The sequence below is a fragment of the Rana temporaria genome, chromosome 4 (genome assembly GCF_905171775.1).
Source record: "Rana temporaria chromosome 4, aRanTem1.1, whole genome shotgun sequence".
Taxonomy (NCBI): domain Eukaryota; kingdom Metazoa; phylum Chordata; class Amphibia; order Anura; family Ranidae; genus Rana; species Rana temporaria.
Genome location: NC_053492.1, coordinates 423457503 through 423477071, shown reverse-complemented (window position 1 = coordinate 423477071; position 19569 = coordinate 423457503). Strand labels below are relative to the sequence as shown.

The window sequence follows — 19569 nt, the reverse complement described above, 5'->3', positions numbered from 1 at the left end:
CCCATCATATTTGATCTCCATCAAAAATAATTGTGGTATAGCTAAACTAAGAACTAAATGGTCTGCAAACTTTTGAAAAAATATTTTAAATTTATTGCTATGAATCACATTAAAAAGTGAAATAAAATGGCGTTTGGTTTGATCTTACAAATTCTGCTAGGGACGAATAAACTGAGCATGACTGTAGAAACTGCAACCCTTGGAGTCCAACACCCGGAAATATACAGTGTGTGATGTCCTAGCCTTGTGCTTGGGTGACTGAAAGCACCGTTAAGCTTGGTGGGTTTTGTAATTGTGGCATCCCAAGTACCCCTGTAACATATAACACACCTAATAACTGATGGAGTTGTGTAAGGAAACGACTTTGGGAGGTGTATGTCACTTGACTGTCAAAATAAAACAAACCCAATCTGCTTATGCCCATGGGCACAGCAAGCCTATGGAGCCTGTGCTATTACAAAAAATAAAATCAATGGAAGCCATAGAGTGAGTTTTATACCGCCCTATCAACTTCATCAAGGAACCGCCCATTTATAAAGTACTACGAAAGGGTGAATTAATCCAGCATGCTGGCTTATGTAAAATGTGTGCTGTGATGGCACCTAAACATTATGGTCACACACCTGCAGCAAGTTCCAGCAACTTCACCTTCTAGAGCAGTGGTTCTCAACCTGTCTAGTGCCGTTACCCCTTGATAAAATTTCCCAAGTTGTGGGGACCCCTGACAGTAAAATTATTTTCCTATCGTGGGTTGTCGGCACCCAAGGTAAGACAAGTAATTTGCGCCCCTAACGCACGGACATTTAGCGCTCCCTGAGTCCCTTCCACTCGTACAATATTAAAACCCTTCATAGTACATTTTAGGATGTACCACTCTTTCTCTTTGTTCTCCTTTCTTTCCCTTTCATCTCTCTCTATCCTAATTTCTTGTTTGTTATCCCCATCCCTCTATACATCTTTCTTGGTCTTTCTCTCCCTTTTTCTATGTTCCTCCCCCTCTTTTCCTCTCCCTTCCATGTATTCTCTATTTTTATTCCTTCTCTTACTCCCTGGTGGGGAGTATGGAATCAGTGGCAATGCTGGGGGGAGTTCTGATCAGCCAACTTAGGTGCTCTTGATCATTGTCATCTGCTGATCTGAGAACTGTAGTGGGGACTTTTAAAGGCATCTCTAATCACAGATAGTGTTACTCACTATGTCTCCAACTTTATGGTTTCTCGTAACAGTGACACCTATGCTAAAATCAGCAGATAGGGTCTCCTCCAGCCCCTCCCACTTCACATTCCTCACCAGTCAGCTGACCTCTAGGTCCCTGCCTCCCAGCTATGCCGTAAACTGAATGGGCGGCTGTGAAGAGGCCGAGTGGGCGGCCGCAGGCTTCAGGAAAAGCCCAGGATTTGGGGACCCCTGGCAAATCCTGATTTGACCCCCAAGGGGGTCCCGACCCCCAGGTTGAGAACCACTGTTCTAGAGCATAGGTGTCAAACACAAGGCCCGCGGGCCGAATCCAGCCCTTCAAGCCATTTCATGTGGCCCTCACACCTCTCCAGCAGCTGCAGGAGAGCTCCAGCCCTCCTCTGGCCCTACTTCAGACCCTTACATTCTGCTTTCAAGCAATGCATCCAGCTTCTTCCCAGCAGCAGCATAAGGAAAGGGGGGTGCACTGTGATGTAAGGGAGAGTGGGGGGGCTCTTGACATCTAATATATGGGGAGGGGGGGGATGTGCTGGACATCTAATCTTACAGATACAACCGGCCCTTTTGAGGGCAATAATAATGCTGATGCAGCCCACAATGAAATTGAGTTTGACACCCCTGTTCTAGAGCTACTATGGGCAATATAACAAAACTTTTTTTTTTTTTTTAGACCTACTGGTAGGATCAATGGATAATAAAACTTTGTTGTAGAGCAGTGGTCATCAACCCTGTCCCCAGGGCCCACTAACAGGCCAGGTTTGCAAGATAACTAAAATACATCACAGGTGATATCAGTTGCAGCTCAGTGATTGCAGTATTCTAGTCTGCATCTCCCCAAGGTAATACTTAAAAACAGGCCTGTTAGTGGGCCCCGAGGACAGGGTTGATGACCACTGCTGTAGAGAGAAATCGGTCATGTTCCTCCCAAGCGCATCATTTCCAGTCCATCATTATGATAGAAATGTACATGAGTATATTTTGGCAAAATTATCAGTCTCGGGGTTATTTTATTTCAGGGTGATCCTGCTAGTAACACTTTCTGACCTATGGCAACAATGCTCACTTTGCAGTATCTATGAAAAAACAGCCTTGCTACTCTAGGAGACAGGCAGCATGTTATGACTACAGAATTCCTCCCCTCTATAACTGCATAGGGTGGAAATGCATTGTCGTTCACAGTAGAGAACTGAGACATCATTTGAGATTTAATACAGTTCCCAGGAGAAATGCTGAAAATGTATTTTGCCTGCAAAAAAGAAAACAAATGCAGCCCCTGCATCTAAAAAATGGGTAGACTAATATATTAAATTTTCATGGGTTAAAGGGTTTGTAAAGGAATTTTTTTTTTTTCTTAATAAGCATCCTTTACCTGCAGACATTCCTCTTTTCACTTCCTCATTGTTCGTTTTTGCTCAGAAGTTGCTCTATTTCAGGGATATGCAATTAGCGGACTCCAGCTGTTGCAAAACTACAAGTCCCATCATGCCTCGCCTCTGGGTGTCTTGCTTATGGGTGTCAGAGTCTTGCTATGCCTCATGGGAATTGTAGTTCTGCAACAGCTGGAGGTCCGCTAATTGCATATCCCTGCTCTATTTCTTCTCTGTTCTGTTCACTTCCTGATTGTCACTCACCACCGTGACGGGAGGCTTTACTGCGGTGGTCAGTGACGTGCTCGCCCCCTCCTGGGAACTACATCTGTGTGGCAGGACGCTCTACGTGTTAGAGACTTCAAGGAGGTGTGAATTACTGGGCGTGCCGCAATTCATACTGGGAAATGTAGTTCTTACATGAACGAGGGCCACAAACCAGGAAGTGAATGAGAGAACAGAAACTAGAATGCCGGAGGTGATATAGATGAAGGAATTTAATAGGTATTTACTCGTCTTTTTTTAACAGAATCATTACACAATTCTGTCTGTCTACCTTGAAGAAATTAAAGGAGTTGTAAAGGAAATTATTTTTTTGCCTAAAATTAATGTCTGCAAGGTAGACAGATAGAACAGTGTAATGATTCTGTTAAAAAACGAGTAAATACCTATTAAATTCCTTCATCTATATCACCTCCGGCATTCTAGTTTCTGTTCTCTCATTCACTTCCTGGTTTGCATCGCTCGTTCATGTAAGAACTACATTTCCCAGTATGCATTGCGGCACGCCCAGTAATTCACACCTCCTTGAAGTCTCTAACACGTAGAGAGCGTCCTGCCGCACAGATGTAGTTCCCAGGAGGGGGTAAGCATGTTACTGACCACCGCAGTAAACCCTCCCCGTCACGGTGGTCAGTGAAATCAGACAAGCAGGAAGTGAACAGAACAGAGAAGAAATAGAGCAACTTCTGAGCAAAAACGAACAATGAGGAAGTGAAAAGAGGAATGCCTGCAGGTAGGATGCTTATTTTGAAAAAAAATCAATTTCCTTTACAACACCTTTAAATTTTAGCCAGAATTATTTTTTCCTTTAAGACATACAAGTGACTTTCCCCTCATAAGTTTAGCAATAGTGTCACTAGACATAACGCTACATCACAGGCCCTGGCAATATTGACCACCTAATGGTTGCAGTGATTTGCTTCCAGGGGCTCACATTTTGCCACTGTTGTGTATGTGACCTAAACAGGCTTCTGCTACATGGATTTCATTCAAGTTCCCTACAATTTATACAAGGAGGGTAGCTGTCAACTTTGTTACATAAATACACAACAGGGATATATTTCCATTGCTTTCTCTAGTTGGGACTAGTAATAGTCAGAGGATGGATGGTGTGGGCTGTATTTCTGTTGATCTTAAGACCCCTTTCACACCGAGTGCGTTTTGCAGGCGCTATAGCGTTAAAAATAGCGCCTGCAATTCGCCCATAAACAGCTTTCACACTGGAGCGGTGCGCTGGTAGGGTGTCAGAAAAAGTCCTGCCAGCAGCTTCTTTGGAGTGCGTTAAGCAGCGGTGAACTCACTGCTCCTACCCATTGAAATCAATGGGCAGTGCCGGTAATACGCTGCTGTATCGGCGGTATTAACCCTTTCTCGACCACTAGCGGGGGTTAAAAGCACCCCGCATGTCCAACGGTAAAATAGTAGCGTCACTGGTACCGCTATGAGTGGCACCAGTGTGAAAGGGGGCTTAGGGATGCCACAAGGAGAAACCCAATTACTCAAGAGCACTTTTCACCACCAGAGGCCCCCTAGAGATAAGAAACCACAAGAAGACTGACATGTCCAATGTACTAAAACTTGAAATGTCAGTTTTAGGTGGACTCAGTACCTTTAACCTGAATTTGTTGATCTCCTGTAATAAGTAATGAGTTGTGTGCAAGTCTGATATTCAAGATGTTGAGTGGAGGCAATGGGTGTACTGAGTGGTGCCCATCTCTTGTGCATGTCTAGATGTGTGCATACAGTCTCTTACCAGCATTGGACAGCCTCCTCTCATGTTCCCATTGCAGCTGTTCCTTCTCCAGCTGTTCCTGCAGCTCTCTCTCCTGCCTCTCTTGCTCCAGCCTCTCTTGTTCTTGCAGCTCTTGCTCCAGCTGCTCCTGCCGCTCCCTCTCCTGTCTCTCTTGCTCTCTTTCTCGCTCCAGTTGCTCTTGTTCTAAGCGCTCGCGCTCACGCTCAAGCCGTTCACGCTCCAGTCGTTCCCTCTCGAGCCGATCTCGCTCCAGCCTCTCTCTTTCCAGCCTCTCGCGGTCCAGGCGCTCTCGTTCCATACGTTCACGTTCCTGACGCTCACGTTCAAGCTCCTTCTGCCGCTGCTGCTCCTGCAGCTGCCTGTAAAAATAAAAGTTGAGGCGTAGAAGTGTTATGGTAAGAAAAGTCTCTATGGTTACCAGTTAAACGCTCAGCTCAACCTCCATTAATATTTTAGCAGACAACTAATCAGTTATTTTTGTAGCAGTGAACAGGAGGCTGTGCTCAAGCTGCACAGGCAGCATGGCTATAAGCTTGTCGGTATTAAAGATGTTAACATTTTCAGATTACAGAGACAAAATAACAGGTGAAAACGAATTTGGCATATTTCAGCAATATTCCACTCTGTAGATGGTAAAGTACGTCCACCCAGGATTACCTACCAGATCTCCTCCCCCTCTAAATCGGGTCCCAGCACATATTTTTTTGTAACTTTGTTCTGGTTGTGAAAAAAATATTCTCCGTGACATAAAATCACCCGACTAGGCGGTGAGCACCCTAAACATTTGGTCATATGACCATCGGCTATGGAGTAGTGGTCACCAAAGAGGTAGATATTTTATACTAGGAGTTGAATACTTGTAGCCAACATTTACAAATATTTAAGAAGCAGTAAATGTGATTAACGCACATTCCCACTGACCTCTTTAGCTGCAGTGAGTGAGTCAGCCTCAAAGTTAAAATGCTATTAAACCACAAAACAAAGCCTATATTGCAGCATGACGATCCTTAAGACCCCTTTCACACTGAGGGCGTATTGCAGGCGCTATAGCGTTAAAAATAGCACCTGCAATCCACCCTAAAAGTGCTGCTCTATTGCGTTGCGCTAGCAGGATGGTAAAAAAAAAGTCCTGCTTGCCGCATCTTTGGAGCGGTGTGTATACCGCTCCTCCACCGCTGCTGGGCGGTTTTAACCCTTTCTCGGCCCCTAGTGGGGGTTAAACGCGCCCCGCTAGTGACCGAAATGCGCCGCAAATCCGCCCCCATATCGCTGGCGGTAAAAATAGCGGGATTTTACCGCTGACGCTATGGGCGGCTCAGTGTGAAAGGGGTTTAAATGAGGTTGTTGCATTTGTTGGCTGTTTTTCCCCCTTCATTTTCACCTGGTGGATAGGTGCGATCTTAAGACATGGATCAAAAAAATCATCTGGTTCAGCAGAAACCAGCTGAATTTCAATCGCCATAATACTAATAAAAAAGGTATTGAACACCTGCCTTTACACACACATGACATTTACTGGCATCCCAGTCTTCGTTTGTAGGGTTCAATATTGAGTTGGCCCATCCATTACAGCTATAACAGCTTCAACTCTTCCGTGAACGCTGTCCACAAGGTTTAGGAGTGTGTCTATGGGAACGTTTGACCATTCTTCCAGAAGCGCATTTGTGGTCAGGCATTCATGTGGATGAGAAGGCCTAGCTCACAGCCTCCGCTCTAATTCATCCCTAAGGTGTTCTATTGGGTTTAGGTCAGGACCCTGTGTAGGCCAGTCAAGTTTTTCCAGCTCAAACTCGCTCATCCATGTCTTTATGGGCCTTACTTTGTGCACTGGTGTGCAGCCATGTTGGATGCTTTGTACTACTTTGCTTCATTTTTCACAACACTCTAGAGAAGCCGTTCTCAACCAGGGTTCCTCTAGAGCAGAGATGCCCAACCTTTTGAAGAGTGAGGGCCACGTGAATTGGTAACTGGTCGCAGGCCACAAAGAGCGGAACGGGAGGATGACAGGTCCATGTCCACGGACACAGCCCACTCTACTCTATGGGCCCTCTGATCCAATCTGATTCGCCAAGACGGAAGGGGGCCGATCCCTTTCTATTTTTTTAGGTAGGCGGGTGTAAACGGACACAAGTTCATTTGCATCTGCTGCTCCATAGATTAGAAAGTCTGATTGAGTCAAACCGATCATATGAAAGGGGCCTAATTAGGGCTGCTTTCACACTGATGTGCTGCAATTTGCCCAAATCGCATGTGGCGCACTTTCTGAAGGCGCAACAAAACCGCGGGTAATAACAGAAGTCTGTGGCTCAGTGCAGGTAACCCGCAGCTGCACGCAGTGCCATCTTAAGAGCATTATAGGCCCCCGGGCAATACAGTGCACTGGGGCCCTGTCTACACAATCACGCACGAGAATTTACTGACAAAAATTATGAAATTTACTGGCAGAACCACATTTTTTTTACCGGCACTGCAAAAAAAGTGCCTAAAATTACAGTTTTACAAATGTCTTCATTGACATTGAAGGTTAGGTTACTATAACCCAGCCTACTCAGAGTTTCCTCTTACATCAGAGTCTGCAGGATTCCCCCTTACAGTGAAAGGGAACTCTTATGTAAAGGGGAACGCTGCAGATCATGATGTAATGGGGAACTCTGATGTGGAGGGGGGCTCTGGTGACCAGAGACCACCTTATATCAGAGTCCACTGCTTTCTCTTTACATCAGAGTTCCCACTTACATCAGGGTCCTAAGACTGATTTCCCCCTTGCACTGTAAGGGGGAATCCTGCAGACTCTGATGTAAAGGGGAACACCAGGAACTCTGATGTGTGGGGCACTCCGGTGACCAGAGACCACCTTCCGTAGAGTAAATACACTAAGGTAAAGGGGGGGGGTCACTAATATTTTTGTATTCACTCCCCCCTTACATCAGCAACCACCTGCCCCTTAGACTGGCCTGGCGGTGCTATCACTGACCTCCTCTAAGGTGCACCATGCAAGGCTCAGTCAGATGGCTCCAGCTTGGCTGCTCTGGTTTTATCCTACAGTCTCCTCGTGTCTGACTTCTCCCATGACCCCCATCCTGGCGACGCTCCCACTCTTGACTCCTCTCCAGACTCTCCCTCAGAGACTGTAGACACGATACAGTTCTACAGTTCTGACCCGCCGCTCTCCACCATTTTTTACTGGGGTCACTGGGCAGCCGATGGGGGGGGCCCCCCAGGCAAGTGGGGCCCCCGGGCAACTGCCCAGCGTGCCCAATGGAAAAGACAGCCCTGGCTGCACGGCACCTGCGGATCAGTTTGAAAGCAGCCGTACCTACTGAAAAACAGATATATCCATATATACTGTGAATTTAGTAGTAAACTTACCTTTTAACAACAGTATTCTATTCGGGTATTGCTGGCTGTTGCTGTCCAAGGCGGAATGCATTTGGAATCACTCCGCCTGTGACAGGCACGGGCGCTATACGGAAAGCATTGGCTTATGAGGCTCTGCTCCGCAGCCACTTGCTTCCTCTACCAGCGGCTTCATTCATAAAACTGCTGCTCTGGGGTGGCGGGTCGGCAAACCGTCATCTGGGTTTGCCAACCTGCCATCCCAGAGCAGGAGGTTCGAGGGCCACATCATAGGGCTCTGCGGGCCACATCATAGGGCTCTGCGGGCCACATCATAGGGCTCTGCGGGCCACATCATAGGGCTCTGCGGGCCACATCATAGGGCTCTGCGGGCCACATCATAGGGCTCTGCGGGCCACTGGTTGGGCACCCCTGCTCTAGAGGTTCCTCAGGGTTCCTTGAGCAATTAGACATTTCTACCTCTTAGATAAGCTCCCACTGATGTCATTGATATTTTCAGCAATCTGTAAGGGAGTAATTCTTCCCAAGTTCACAAATGTAAGGGACATACTTTCTACGGACATCACACTTCTGTATCATGGAGTTGTAGATATAGTAATTTTTAGAAGGGGTTCCCTAAGAAGGAAAGTTATTTGAAGGGTTCATCTGCGTTAAAAAGGTTGAGAAAGGCTGCTCTAGAGCCTTTCAGATCCACTAAAGGGTACTGGTTGTGAAAAGCAACATGGGTCTTCTAAGGTCAGCCCTGATCTTTGTTCACAGCTCCTAAATATATCACATCCATTGAGGTGCCCATAAACGGAAGGCTGTGGACGAAAGGTCCGACAACAGCATGATCATTTTGTAGGACGATCATGGTAAAAACATGAACCACCAATCTAGCCAAGCTGGTGTGTTTATGCCCTCTAAAAAGACCAGAAGGTGATTAGTAATAATGGATTGGAAAAACAATCCATGCCAGAATATCGATTCCACTATAGAATCAGATGTATGATCATTCCCAGTTCTGACTGCAATTTGCTGAAACCAGCAACAATGAATCTAGAATCCTGTTAGTCTAGGTATACTTACAGCAGAAGCCGATCTACTTTTGGTCCATTTCCCTGCTGGAGTACAATGTAACATCCGTAGGGCTTCATTTTTGGGAGACCCCCAGGAAATCTTGCTTCGTAGTGCTCGCTTTCTCTTTATAAGCGGTGCTAGCCTTCTAAGTGACTTCCTAACTATTAATAGCGTATGCAAGACTTACTGACACCGTGAGACCTGCTCTGCCGTCTGAGTCATCTTCATGCCATTCTTAGTATGCGCTTCTGTTCAAAGCCAGCTGTAATGCCGATTACACAGCGCGCACTGATTGGCTTGGGGCGGGGTGAAGTCATGTAGACAAAGTTAACAATAGAATAGGACAGCATTGAATATATAGTCTCAACTGTAAACATATTCCATTCATTTCATCACGAGATGTCAATAGATGGAAATTTGAAGGACGACGATTCCTGGCAATTGTGGTAATGGAGACATTTGAATGGCAGTGGTTATTGGCATTTGTGTTAAATTCAAACTATGGGGAAAATAAAAATGACATACAATGCTGTCTGTCAGTAGTATTAGGTCTCCTTTACACTATTGATTGGGGGGGGGGGGGGGAACTAAAACCCCAGGGTTGAGCTGTATTTTTACTCCCCCTTCAACCTCTCTGTCTACAGTAGAAAAGACAGCAACCAGGGGTGTGCACAGCACATACTGCGGCACCATGCTTCAGCGCAGGAATTATACCCTGTTGCATTCGGTGGGCACTACCACCTACAATTAGGGGTGCACCGAATGTTTTTTTTGGTGCCGAAACAGATAGTGAAAATGAAAAAATACACTGACTGAAAACGATACCGAAAATAACTTTTTAAAAAACATTTTTAAAAACAGGAGATGGTCAGATGGGGACATGGCAGGGATGGACTGGCCATTGGGACTACAGGGAGTTTCCCGGTGGGCCGATGGCTCAGTGGGCCGGCTTCAGTGACAGCGAACCACCGCCGCCCCCCCCCTCCGCTCCTCTGTCTCTCCCTTCCCGCAGCGCTCACCTCCTCTCCCTCCCTACAGCGCTCACCTGGGGGGAGCAAAGAAGCAGGGGGAGGACCAGAGGAGCAGGGGGGAGGGGACAGGCAGCTGACTCAACAGCTATGGCCTGGAAGTTTCTCACTTCTGCCTAATCTAGTGCCATAAGGGGGGGGCACCGAACTGATTCTTTGCCCCGGGTGAAATAATGTCTAGCTTCCCCACTGGTACTGCCTATAAGAGTACCAGCCATTCTACTCTAATAAAGTAGAACAGCTAGCGGCTAGTAAGGGGGAAGTGGGGGCTTGGGTGGCCGGGGGGTGCAGGAGTTGTCCTGCCGCCGTGGGAGAGACCTGTCAAAGTGGGCCAGTCTGGATGAAGTCCAGGGCCACATTTTTGGCCCAGTCCAGCCCTGGGACATGGTACAGATGATGGTCAGAGACTGCAGACATGATACCAATGCAGCCTCACCAGTGTCCGTCAGATGCAGCCAGCCTATGTCCCCAGTGCAGCCTGCCTGTGCACGGGAAGAGGGAAGAGCCGCCCCGCCCGGTTGATTAAAATGCCGGGAACATCACAGCTTTCATTTCAATAGCTGTGTTCTCCTGCTGCATGCCGTCACATACAGTCCCTCCCCCTTGTCCGAGGAACTTTGATAGACAGATCACCCATCCCAGGATTGATCGGGTGATCTGTCTATCAAAGTGCCCGGACAAAGAGGAGAGGCTGTAGGACGGCGCTTGGCGGGAAGCACACAGCTATTGAAATGAAAACGGTTATGTTCCCGCCGCTCTAATCAACCAGGCGGCGGCTCTCGTCTGTGCTATACAACACCCCCGTAATGGGCGGCACCCCGCCCAATTTTCAGATCCATTATGAGCCTTTTTTCTCTTTCAGCAAACTACCCAAAAGGCCATTTTCGGGCGATATGTTTCGGCGGCCGAAATTTCGGTGCATGCCTACCTACAACTTATTTGAGTTTGGCCACCCTACAACCATGCACTAGGCATGATTAGTCCAACATTTAGGTGGGTAAACAGGCTGTGAGAAGGATATACAACTGTCTGAAGAACAAGGCCTAACATAGCAATGCTTTCTAATCCATTTCCTGTAACAGACCAAGCTGTCCAGCAAAAATGGCAGCTACAGGTTCAGGGCAAACCATACAAGTCTAGCATGATTGGCCACTCCACGTTGGTTACCATTTTGCTCTCAATCTTGTTAGAAATGGCCAAAATTTGCATTCAGTCAGATCAAGAATTGATGTGAATGGCCGGTAACTTAAAGCAGAATTTAACTTACCGCTGCTAACTGAAATCAATGGGCAGCGCTGCCATACCGCCGGGAATACGCTGCTGTACCGGCGCATTGCAGGCGGTTTTAACCCTTTCTCGGCCACTAGTGTGAATTGACATAGAGCCATGGCTCGGAAGCGCGCCTGCTTGGGTGCTCCCACAGAAGGGAGGGCCAGGAGCCCTGGCGTGGGACCCAAGAAGAGGAGGATCTGGGCTGCTCTGTGCAAAACCACTGCACAGAGAAGGAAAGTACAACATGTTATTTTTAGAAAAAAAAACCCGAAACTACATGCGTCCAACCGCCGCAGTTCTACAGCGGCAGGTCGGCTCCCTTGCGCGAGAGCATGTAGTATAAACGTCACCTCGCAAAGCGGCCACTAGGGGCGCGTGCTCCTGACTCCCGCGCGCGTGCCCGGCAGTCGTGATCACCGCCGAGCACCCGCGATTGCTCGTTGCAGAACGGGGAAGGGAGCTGCGTGTGTAAACACACAGCTCCCGGTCCTGTCATGGGAGAAATGCCTGACCGTCTGTTTATACAATGTATGAACAGCAATCAGTCATTTCTCCTAGTGAGTCCACCCCCCCTACAGGTAGAACAAACCCAGGGTAACATACTTAACCCCTTCCCCGCCCCCTAGTGTTAACCCCTTCCCTACCAGTGGCATTTTTATAGTAATCAATGCATTTTTATAGCACTAATCGCTATAAAAATGCCAATGGTCCCAAAAATGTGTCAAAATGGTCCGAAGTGTCCGCCATAATGTTGCAGTACCGAAAAAAAACAAAAAAAAAACGCTGATCGCCGCCATTACTAGTAAAAAAAAAAAAATATTCATAGAAATGCCATAAAACTACCCCCTATTTTGTAAACGCTATAACTTTTGCGCAAACCAATCAATAAACAAATGCAGAGTGCCCCTAAACGAAAGAATGTGTGGTATCTTATTTCTCGGATCCCTTTATCACCTGTAACACCACGCATGTGGTTTACATGCTTGAGTGTCCATGCAAATTAATGTATATTGGGCGTACCAAAAAATATGTAGAATACGTATTGGCCTAAACTGAGGAAAAAAAAACGTTTTTTTTTATATATTTTGGGGGGATATTTATTATGGTAAAAAAGTAAAAAAATACTAATTTTTTTCAAAATTGTCGCTTTAATTTTTGTTTATAGCGCAAAAACTAAAAACCGCAGAGGTGATCAAATACCACCAAAAGAAAGCTCTATTTGTGGGGAAAAAAGGACGTCAATTTTGTTTGGGAGCCACCTCGCACGACCGCGCAATTGTCAGTTAAAGCGACGCAGTGCCGAATCGCAAAAAGTGCTCTGGTCTTTGACCAGCAATATGGTCCGGGTCTTAAGTGGTTAATATCGCTTTAAAGTTCCCACGTAGACAGGAAGAGAGTCCATAGGGCAATGATAGCGCACTGTCCAGGGATCCGAGAAATAAGATACCACACATTCTTTCGTTTAGGGGCACTCTGCATTTGTTTCACAGCTGAAGGTCTTGGCAACACCTCAGTTAACCCTGCTCATTAGTGGGAATGCTTTAATAAGCATTCCCAGTATTGATATTCGTTTTTTATTATTCTTCTTCTTAATTAGTGGGAATGCTTTAATAAGCATTCCCAGTATTGATATTCGTTTTTTATTATTCTTCTTCTTCTTAATTTTAATTTTAATTTTATTATTCCGTACGTTTTTTGGCTCTGCGTAACTTCTGCATACTTTCAGCTATTGAGACCATTCAACTTTTAAAATGTTCGTCTCGTTCAGCTAACGATGGGACTTCAAGTTTTTTTGTACTATTTATACTTTTTAAAATATTAAGCTTTTAGATACTTTTTTTTAACATTGAAGTCAATGAGAACATCGTTTTTCCTGCTTCAAAACACACGTTCTGCCAAAAGTTTCAGCTCCTTCATACTTTCACTTACAGACACCAAACAAACTTTAAAGCGGTCACAAAATATTCAGCTATCCAAACATGACTTTTCAGATTGATATCTTTTACGGTTTTTGTGAAAACGCAATTTACGTTTAGCGCTTTTTTCAGAAAATGGAATCGGTTATAATGTAACCCTATGGAAGGGATTTAGAGTGTGTCATGTGACCTTTACAGTGGAGATCTTTGAAAACAAAAATTATCTTTAAAAAAAGGGCGAACAAATTGCTCTCACGCCCACAAGATCTACTTGTCATACACAATTTATATATCAAAACGTAGGTATGCTTGTCTGGTTTCAGGCAATGTGATCAGTTTTGTGATACGTATTTTAGTTTTAGTTCCAGGAGCTTCTAAAGGACAAGAGTGACAAAACCACTCTCATTGACCGTCCATGTTAAAAATTTTAAAAATTTTCCTGCAAAACACACAAAGACGCTCTTTTCTAAATCGCTGGCATGGCCACAATTTTAAGTTTATCAACATAAATTTCATATCGATGCGTTCACAAGGGCCGCGTCTTTCAAACGGTGAAGTCGCTGTATCGATCGCATGTACGGTTGTGGATTTATTACGTTTTGTTTGGAGGCGTAATTAATGTATTGGTCTGTGAATTAAAAGGCGTTTGTAATGGAATTTCTTTCCATAAATAGCTTTCCTTACCTCAGTGCAATATTCCTCCTCACTGACCTGGGGGGAGGGGAAACCTCTTGAGGGGGGAGGGGCGACCAGGAAGTCAGCATACTCTCTACTTTGCAGATAGAGAAAGGAGCTGTGTGTCCTAAAGATAGTGTAGTGGTTATGGTGAATGGCTTTGGTGGGGGCTCAGCTATTCAGCATTCCCACTCACATTTTCCTCAGGGAATGCATTTTCTAGTTACTTATACTAATCACAAGTCTTAATACAAAATGCTAGGCCTTACATGCTCCCAAAACACATGAACTAAATGGGAACACAAAACAGGAGACATCATGGGCCCACAGCTACACATTTATTGTCTCTGGTACTTTAGATATGACGACTTAACCCCACCCTAGTAGATTAGGCCTCATGCTCAAAACAAACTAAAAACGAAAGAACTTGTATCGCTGCGCCAGGCTAGTGCAGCACGGTAGATACAGACACTTACTATGGGCAACAAAAATACCACTTCAATTAGGACACTATCAAGAGGCCACAAGAGAGTATACACAGGCTGGGCTTTGCCTGAATATGAAGAGAAATTGTCGATGACCAATAAAGCTTCTCGGAAACACAAAAAGTTAAAGCTTCAAAAGCAGAGTAAAAATAATAATGGAGATCTTATTCATGAATTTCTTTTCCCCCCGCAAAGTAGGGTTTTCTTATAGCAGGTTGTTATTGATCACAGAACCCACTTTTCTTACTCCAGTTCTGCCAAGGTAATAAACAAAGCACTTACAATGCCCCAAATCAACAAAGAAATTACTTCAGTAATTGGAAATATATAGTGGGTTTTTCTATGGCTTACGTCAAGTTCAACGCCGCCGCTCTTGAAGCGGCTGACTAGGTTTGTTGTGTAAACACGCACGTCCTACCCATCCCTATTGCTTAATAGGAGTGAATTACATCAAGAACACAAAATCCAGTATGGAAAAAATCTCCACACGGATTAAGCGTTGCGCTGTGGGGAAGGCCAGAGAAAGCCTGAAGGCTGCCAGGACATCGCCACAGAGGTGCTATAAATATCTATGACTGAATGTGCTCTATAAATACCATCACCTACACACAGATCTGCTACAAAAACACACATGTGAAGCTTCAAAGACATTCTTCACGGAGGCTGAGCTCTGGCAGAAAGCCTGAGAGGAAAATATAGGAGAAACGGCAAAAACTTGCAGATATCATCCAGATAAGACAGAGGTGGAGGGTAGGCATGGGCACGGTAGGTCAATAACTACCAGCATGAGCTGCCAGACAAAAAAAAATAAAACTCAGTTTATGGATTAAAATCCAGGACGTGTGGCATGTAAAAGTGCCAAGGGCAAATTTTGGGGATACCTAGATTGCATGAAAGTAGCAACAGATTCTATGGGAAAACTATTCTGCACCGTACTAGTCTCTAGAGTACAGGGCAGCTACAGCACTGTGTTCTCGGGTACAACTTATCACCCCTCAGTTTAGGAAAGAGGGGCAGTAAATTCCAGGCTGCCGCTACACAATAAAATGCCTAATTTTGCCCCAACAGCAGTTAGGTGACTGGCAGTAAGGGCTATAACCAGGGCTGCTGTTAGAAATCGTGGGGCCCCGTACAGCCTACCTGGCAGGACCCCCCTTAAACATATCAAAACAACATTTTCACAAAAAATATACTAAAATCATTCTTAGCGGGACACAAAGATAACAGAAAAGCTGTGTGAATTAGCCCTTTTTTTTTTTTACATTTTTTTTTTTACATTTTTTTTTTTACATTTTGAACAAAAACATTTTAAAATTATTTTTTTACAATTTTTTATTTTTCCAAGAACTTAATTGAGTTTTAGAAGGGATTAAAACAATACAGGGTTACAAATTTGTTACTTTTTTTTTTTCCAATGGGACAGGTGAAAGTCGGCGGGAGGGAGGGAAACCAGTTTTCAGTTGCTGCAGAGAGCGGCACAGGGCATCCTGTATTTTCCCCTCCTCCCAACTTCACAGATTCCCTCTGCTGTTTGGGCCCCCCACAGGAGGACTGGTGGTCCAAAAGTCTTATGGCTGCCTGTATGTGGTCACCAGGCTTCAAACAAACTGAAATTACAGTAAAAGGCATCTAGAGTTGTTAGGAGCTCACTGGATTTCTGGCAGGATGAACCGGTATTGTTCTGTACTTGCAGGAACTTTGAGACAAAATTCAGGAAACGTGCATGCACTGCAGAAATATATGTATCTTTCCCCCATTTGAGTCAGTGTTGTTACTTGTTAAACACCGTTTTTAAAGCCATGGCATAAGCTACCTACCTTCTCTGTATCTCCAGCTCTTCTTGCGAGGGGCCATTCTGCACTTGCTGCGGTATGTGGGAATTCTGACGAGACAACGTTGGACCTAAAAGAAAGAACAGCAAGGGTAAAATTTGGAAAAATCCATGAATGATTCACAACAGTCACAACTCGCAAATATTAAATCCTAAAAAGTACATGTGGCAAGGTGGCCATTGCACAAGGCAAGGTTAAGCCAAAAATATACAATGAAGCTGAAAAGCAGACAGGTGGATTTGGCCTAAACAGTTATGGGGCAACACCACCCACTCGCGATGACTGGACATAATTGTAAATATTACAATGAGCCATACGTGTTTAATAGAAATGGTAAAACTCTAAGGTCCAACAGTAAACTACCGATGGGTAGGTTATTTAACTACTATAGAAAAAGAAAAAAAGTACATTAGTTAATAAAATGTGAAATAACGGACTTTATTATGCTACCGTAAGAGGTAATAGCTTGGATCAGAACTATTAAAACCGTTAAGTAGAATACTTTATTACTCTTCAGAAAATAAAGGGAAAAAAATAAAAAAATAAAATAAAGAGGGGGGGGGGGAGAGAGAGAAAAAAAGGGGGGCACACAGAAGCAGAGAGACACCAGGAAGAGTAGGAAAGAGTAGTAGGAGAAAGAAAGAAAGAACAGGAGTACACTGGATTGGCACAAGTAACATGGCTTTTTGTCTGAGGATGTAAAAAGAGCATTATGATCTTCACAGTAAAGAGTAGGGTAACAGCTAGGTACTAAGAGTTTGGGTTTGCAAGTCACTTTTATCTGGGTAGGGTTGTCAGCTACCATGCATGATAATTCTGTAATCACAGGATGGTGACAAGTGGTAGTTAATCCAAGGATGCCATATTTTTTCAAAAACAGGAATTTGGTCCCTTTCTATTGCAAGCATTTTGGCATGAAACATAAAAACATTTAGGCCCCATGCACACAAGAAGCAATTACAAACACCTCTAAACTCACGTTTCCAAAGGCAAAAACTGGCGTTTGTCTACTTTCAGTCTCGGGTATCTACATACACACTTTTTTAAACTACAATGCATTGCCCAGACCAAAACTGATCACTTCTGATCAATAACACCACCACACGTGGTCAAATGTGAGCAATAAGGTGACAGTGCAGATCGTATGGTTGTAATGTAATGTGTGTCATCCATTAGGCGTTGCATCTTGATGCAGACCAACACCTTAAGCCTCATCTCATCGGAGATATTACGATGTTGAGTGTGGTTGCCCCCGGTTTTAGGTGCCACATTGTTTATATAACCCATTTAGATGCAGCGGAGTTCAACATGAACTTGTCCCCACACAGCCATTATCTTTTTGTGTCACTTGCCCGTCCCTTTTAGATTGCAAGCTCTCCTGAGCAAGGCCCTCCTCACCCTCGTCTTGAATTGTATTGCAACGGTGCCGTCTTCATTAATATGGTAAAAGTGTTCTGCAAACTATTGGTGCTATATAAATCCTGAAATATAAATACTCACAAGCAAATATCCGTGCGGTATCCCTTTTGTGACAACACAAATACTTCCACATGCCATCCTGGGGTGGCTGCGGGGCCGTCTCGCGGCTGGCCTCGGACTGCAGGAACAGGACCATCCTTCCAGTTATGCTTTCCTAAAACGCTCAAGACTGGAGCATGATGCCGGCTGTGCTAGGTAAGCCGGCGACTTCTCCGGTGCTTCTTCTTGCTGTTTACGCTATGTTGAGACTGAAGTGAGATTGCGGTCTGCACTTTCCCCGAATCTCATGAATTATTGATGCTTCTATATCCATAAGACTTCTATCTCTCTGCCGTCTAAGAGAGGCTAATGTAAATATTGGCCTCACCGAACAGGAAGGCATTTCAGCATATTACCAAGCATTACACGAAGTTGGCAATTATTGATTCATTAACCTCCAGCTCAGAGGGACGGCAGTGTCCTTCAGACAGATCCATTAAAGGGAGAGCGCTTAACGGTACAGTCAGCAGAGGCCTAGGTCCGAACAGTGACGGGATGGGGCAAAATAGAATTTGCTTACATCCATTTAAGCAAAGCAAAAATCGATAACAGAAGTTCTTAAAATAAGAAGCATTTATGTGCTGGAATAAAAGAGTTATCTGTGCGGATTTATTTAACATAAGAGGAAATGAGAGAAATGGCTGTGCATTAAAGGGGAACTCCAACCAAAGCTGAGTAGGGAAAGTTTATACCTCTGAAAGGTTTCTCCTGCTGCCTGCTTCTAAGATAGGGACACAGACAAATCTTAACCCTTCCCGCTGACTCTACATATATGTGGCTTTACGGCAGTGGGTCTTTATCCATGAGGTTGTTATATCTGTACCTGCGTTTATGTTAAAAGCGCACGCTTGGAAAAAAGATCTGGCTCTCATTTTAACAATCAGGATTTAGGACCCCAGCCTCGTACACGCGACCGGTTTTCCCAGCAGGAAGACTGCCAGGAGAGCAGTTAGCCGGGAATTCCAGCCGCGTGTATGCTCCCTAGCAGTTTTTCCGACAAGAAAACTGCCCGGGAAAAATAGAGAACCTACTCTCTATTTTCCCGTCGGGATTCCCGGCAGAGTGTTTACTGCCGAGAAAACCGGTAGTCTGTATGCTTACCTGTTCCATTGAAAACCCACACATGGTCGATAAGTTTGACGTATGCGCAGTAGAATACAAGTTTAGTGTGGGGTGAAGCAAGATGGCGGCAATGGCATCGAATGTGATGAGCGCCGGCTCGTCGTACTCGGTGACGTCACTGCGTTCTTGCCATTCAAGAGAAAAGCGGTTCTTTTGAATGGCCGTCTGTATGCACGGCAAGCTTGCCAGGAATCCCGTCAGGAAAACCAAAATTTTTCCTGACGGGATTCCCGCCCGTGTGTACAGGGCTTCCCAGTCGATTGTTGTGACCGCCTCTGAATGGCTATCACAGTGATCAGTCATTGTGCAGCTAGCCCATGTGTTTTCTTTTTCAGCTGAATGGAGAAAAAAAAAAAAAAAAATAATTACATTGCATCTTTCCCCTAATGCAGAGAACAAAAAAGTGCATCAGAATAATAAAAAATAAAGAAAAAAAATTAATAGTTCAAGTTTGAGCTAGGTCAGTGCCAGGGTTAGTGGTTAGTGTTCAAGTCAAAGGTCAGGGTTAGTGTATATTATATATATATATATATATATATATATATATATATATATATATATATATATATATATATATATATATATATATTTTTTTTTTTTAACCACTTGCCCACTGAGAAATTTAAACCCCCTTCCTGCCCAGGCCAATTTTCAGCTTTTAGCGCTGTCACACGTTTAATGACAATTGCACAGTCATGCAACACTG

General features: G+C 44.7%; 1 protein-coding gene across 3 annotated transcripts in view; it reads right to left on the bottom strand.

The window, feature by feature from the left end:
- ENAH (ENAH actin regulator) overlaps positions 1-19569 on the bottom strand; it is a 131463-nt gene that overhangs the window by 15572 nt on the left and 96322 nt on the right. For 2 of the 3 annotated variants that reach the window (XM_040351376.1, XM_040351378.1), the window contains exons 4-5: positions 16209-16293; positions 4600-4958 (exon numbers count right to left, since the gene is read on the bottom strand). In XM_040351376.1, coding sequence (XP_040207310.1) covers positions 4600-4958; positions 16209-16293 — 444 coding nt within the window. Of the gene's footprint in view, positions 1-4599; positions 4959-9024; positions 9555-16208; positions 16294-19569 lie in introns of those variants that run through there. The other variant, XM_040351377.1, reaches the window with a different exon arrangement.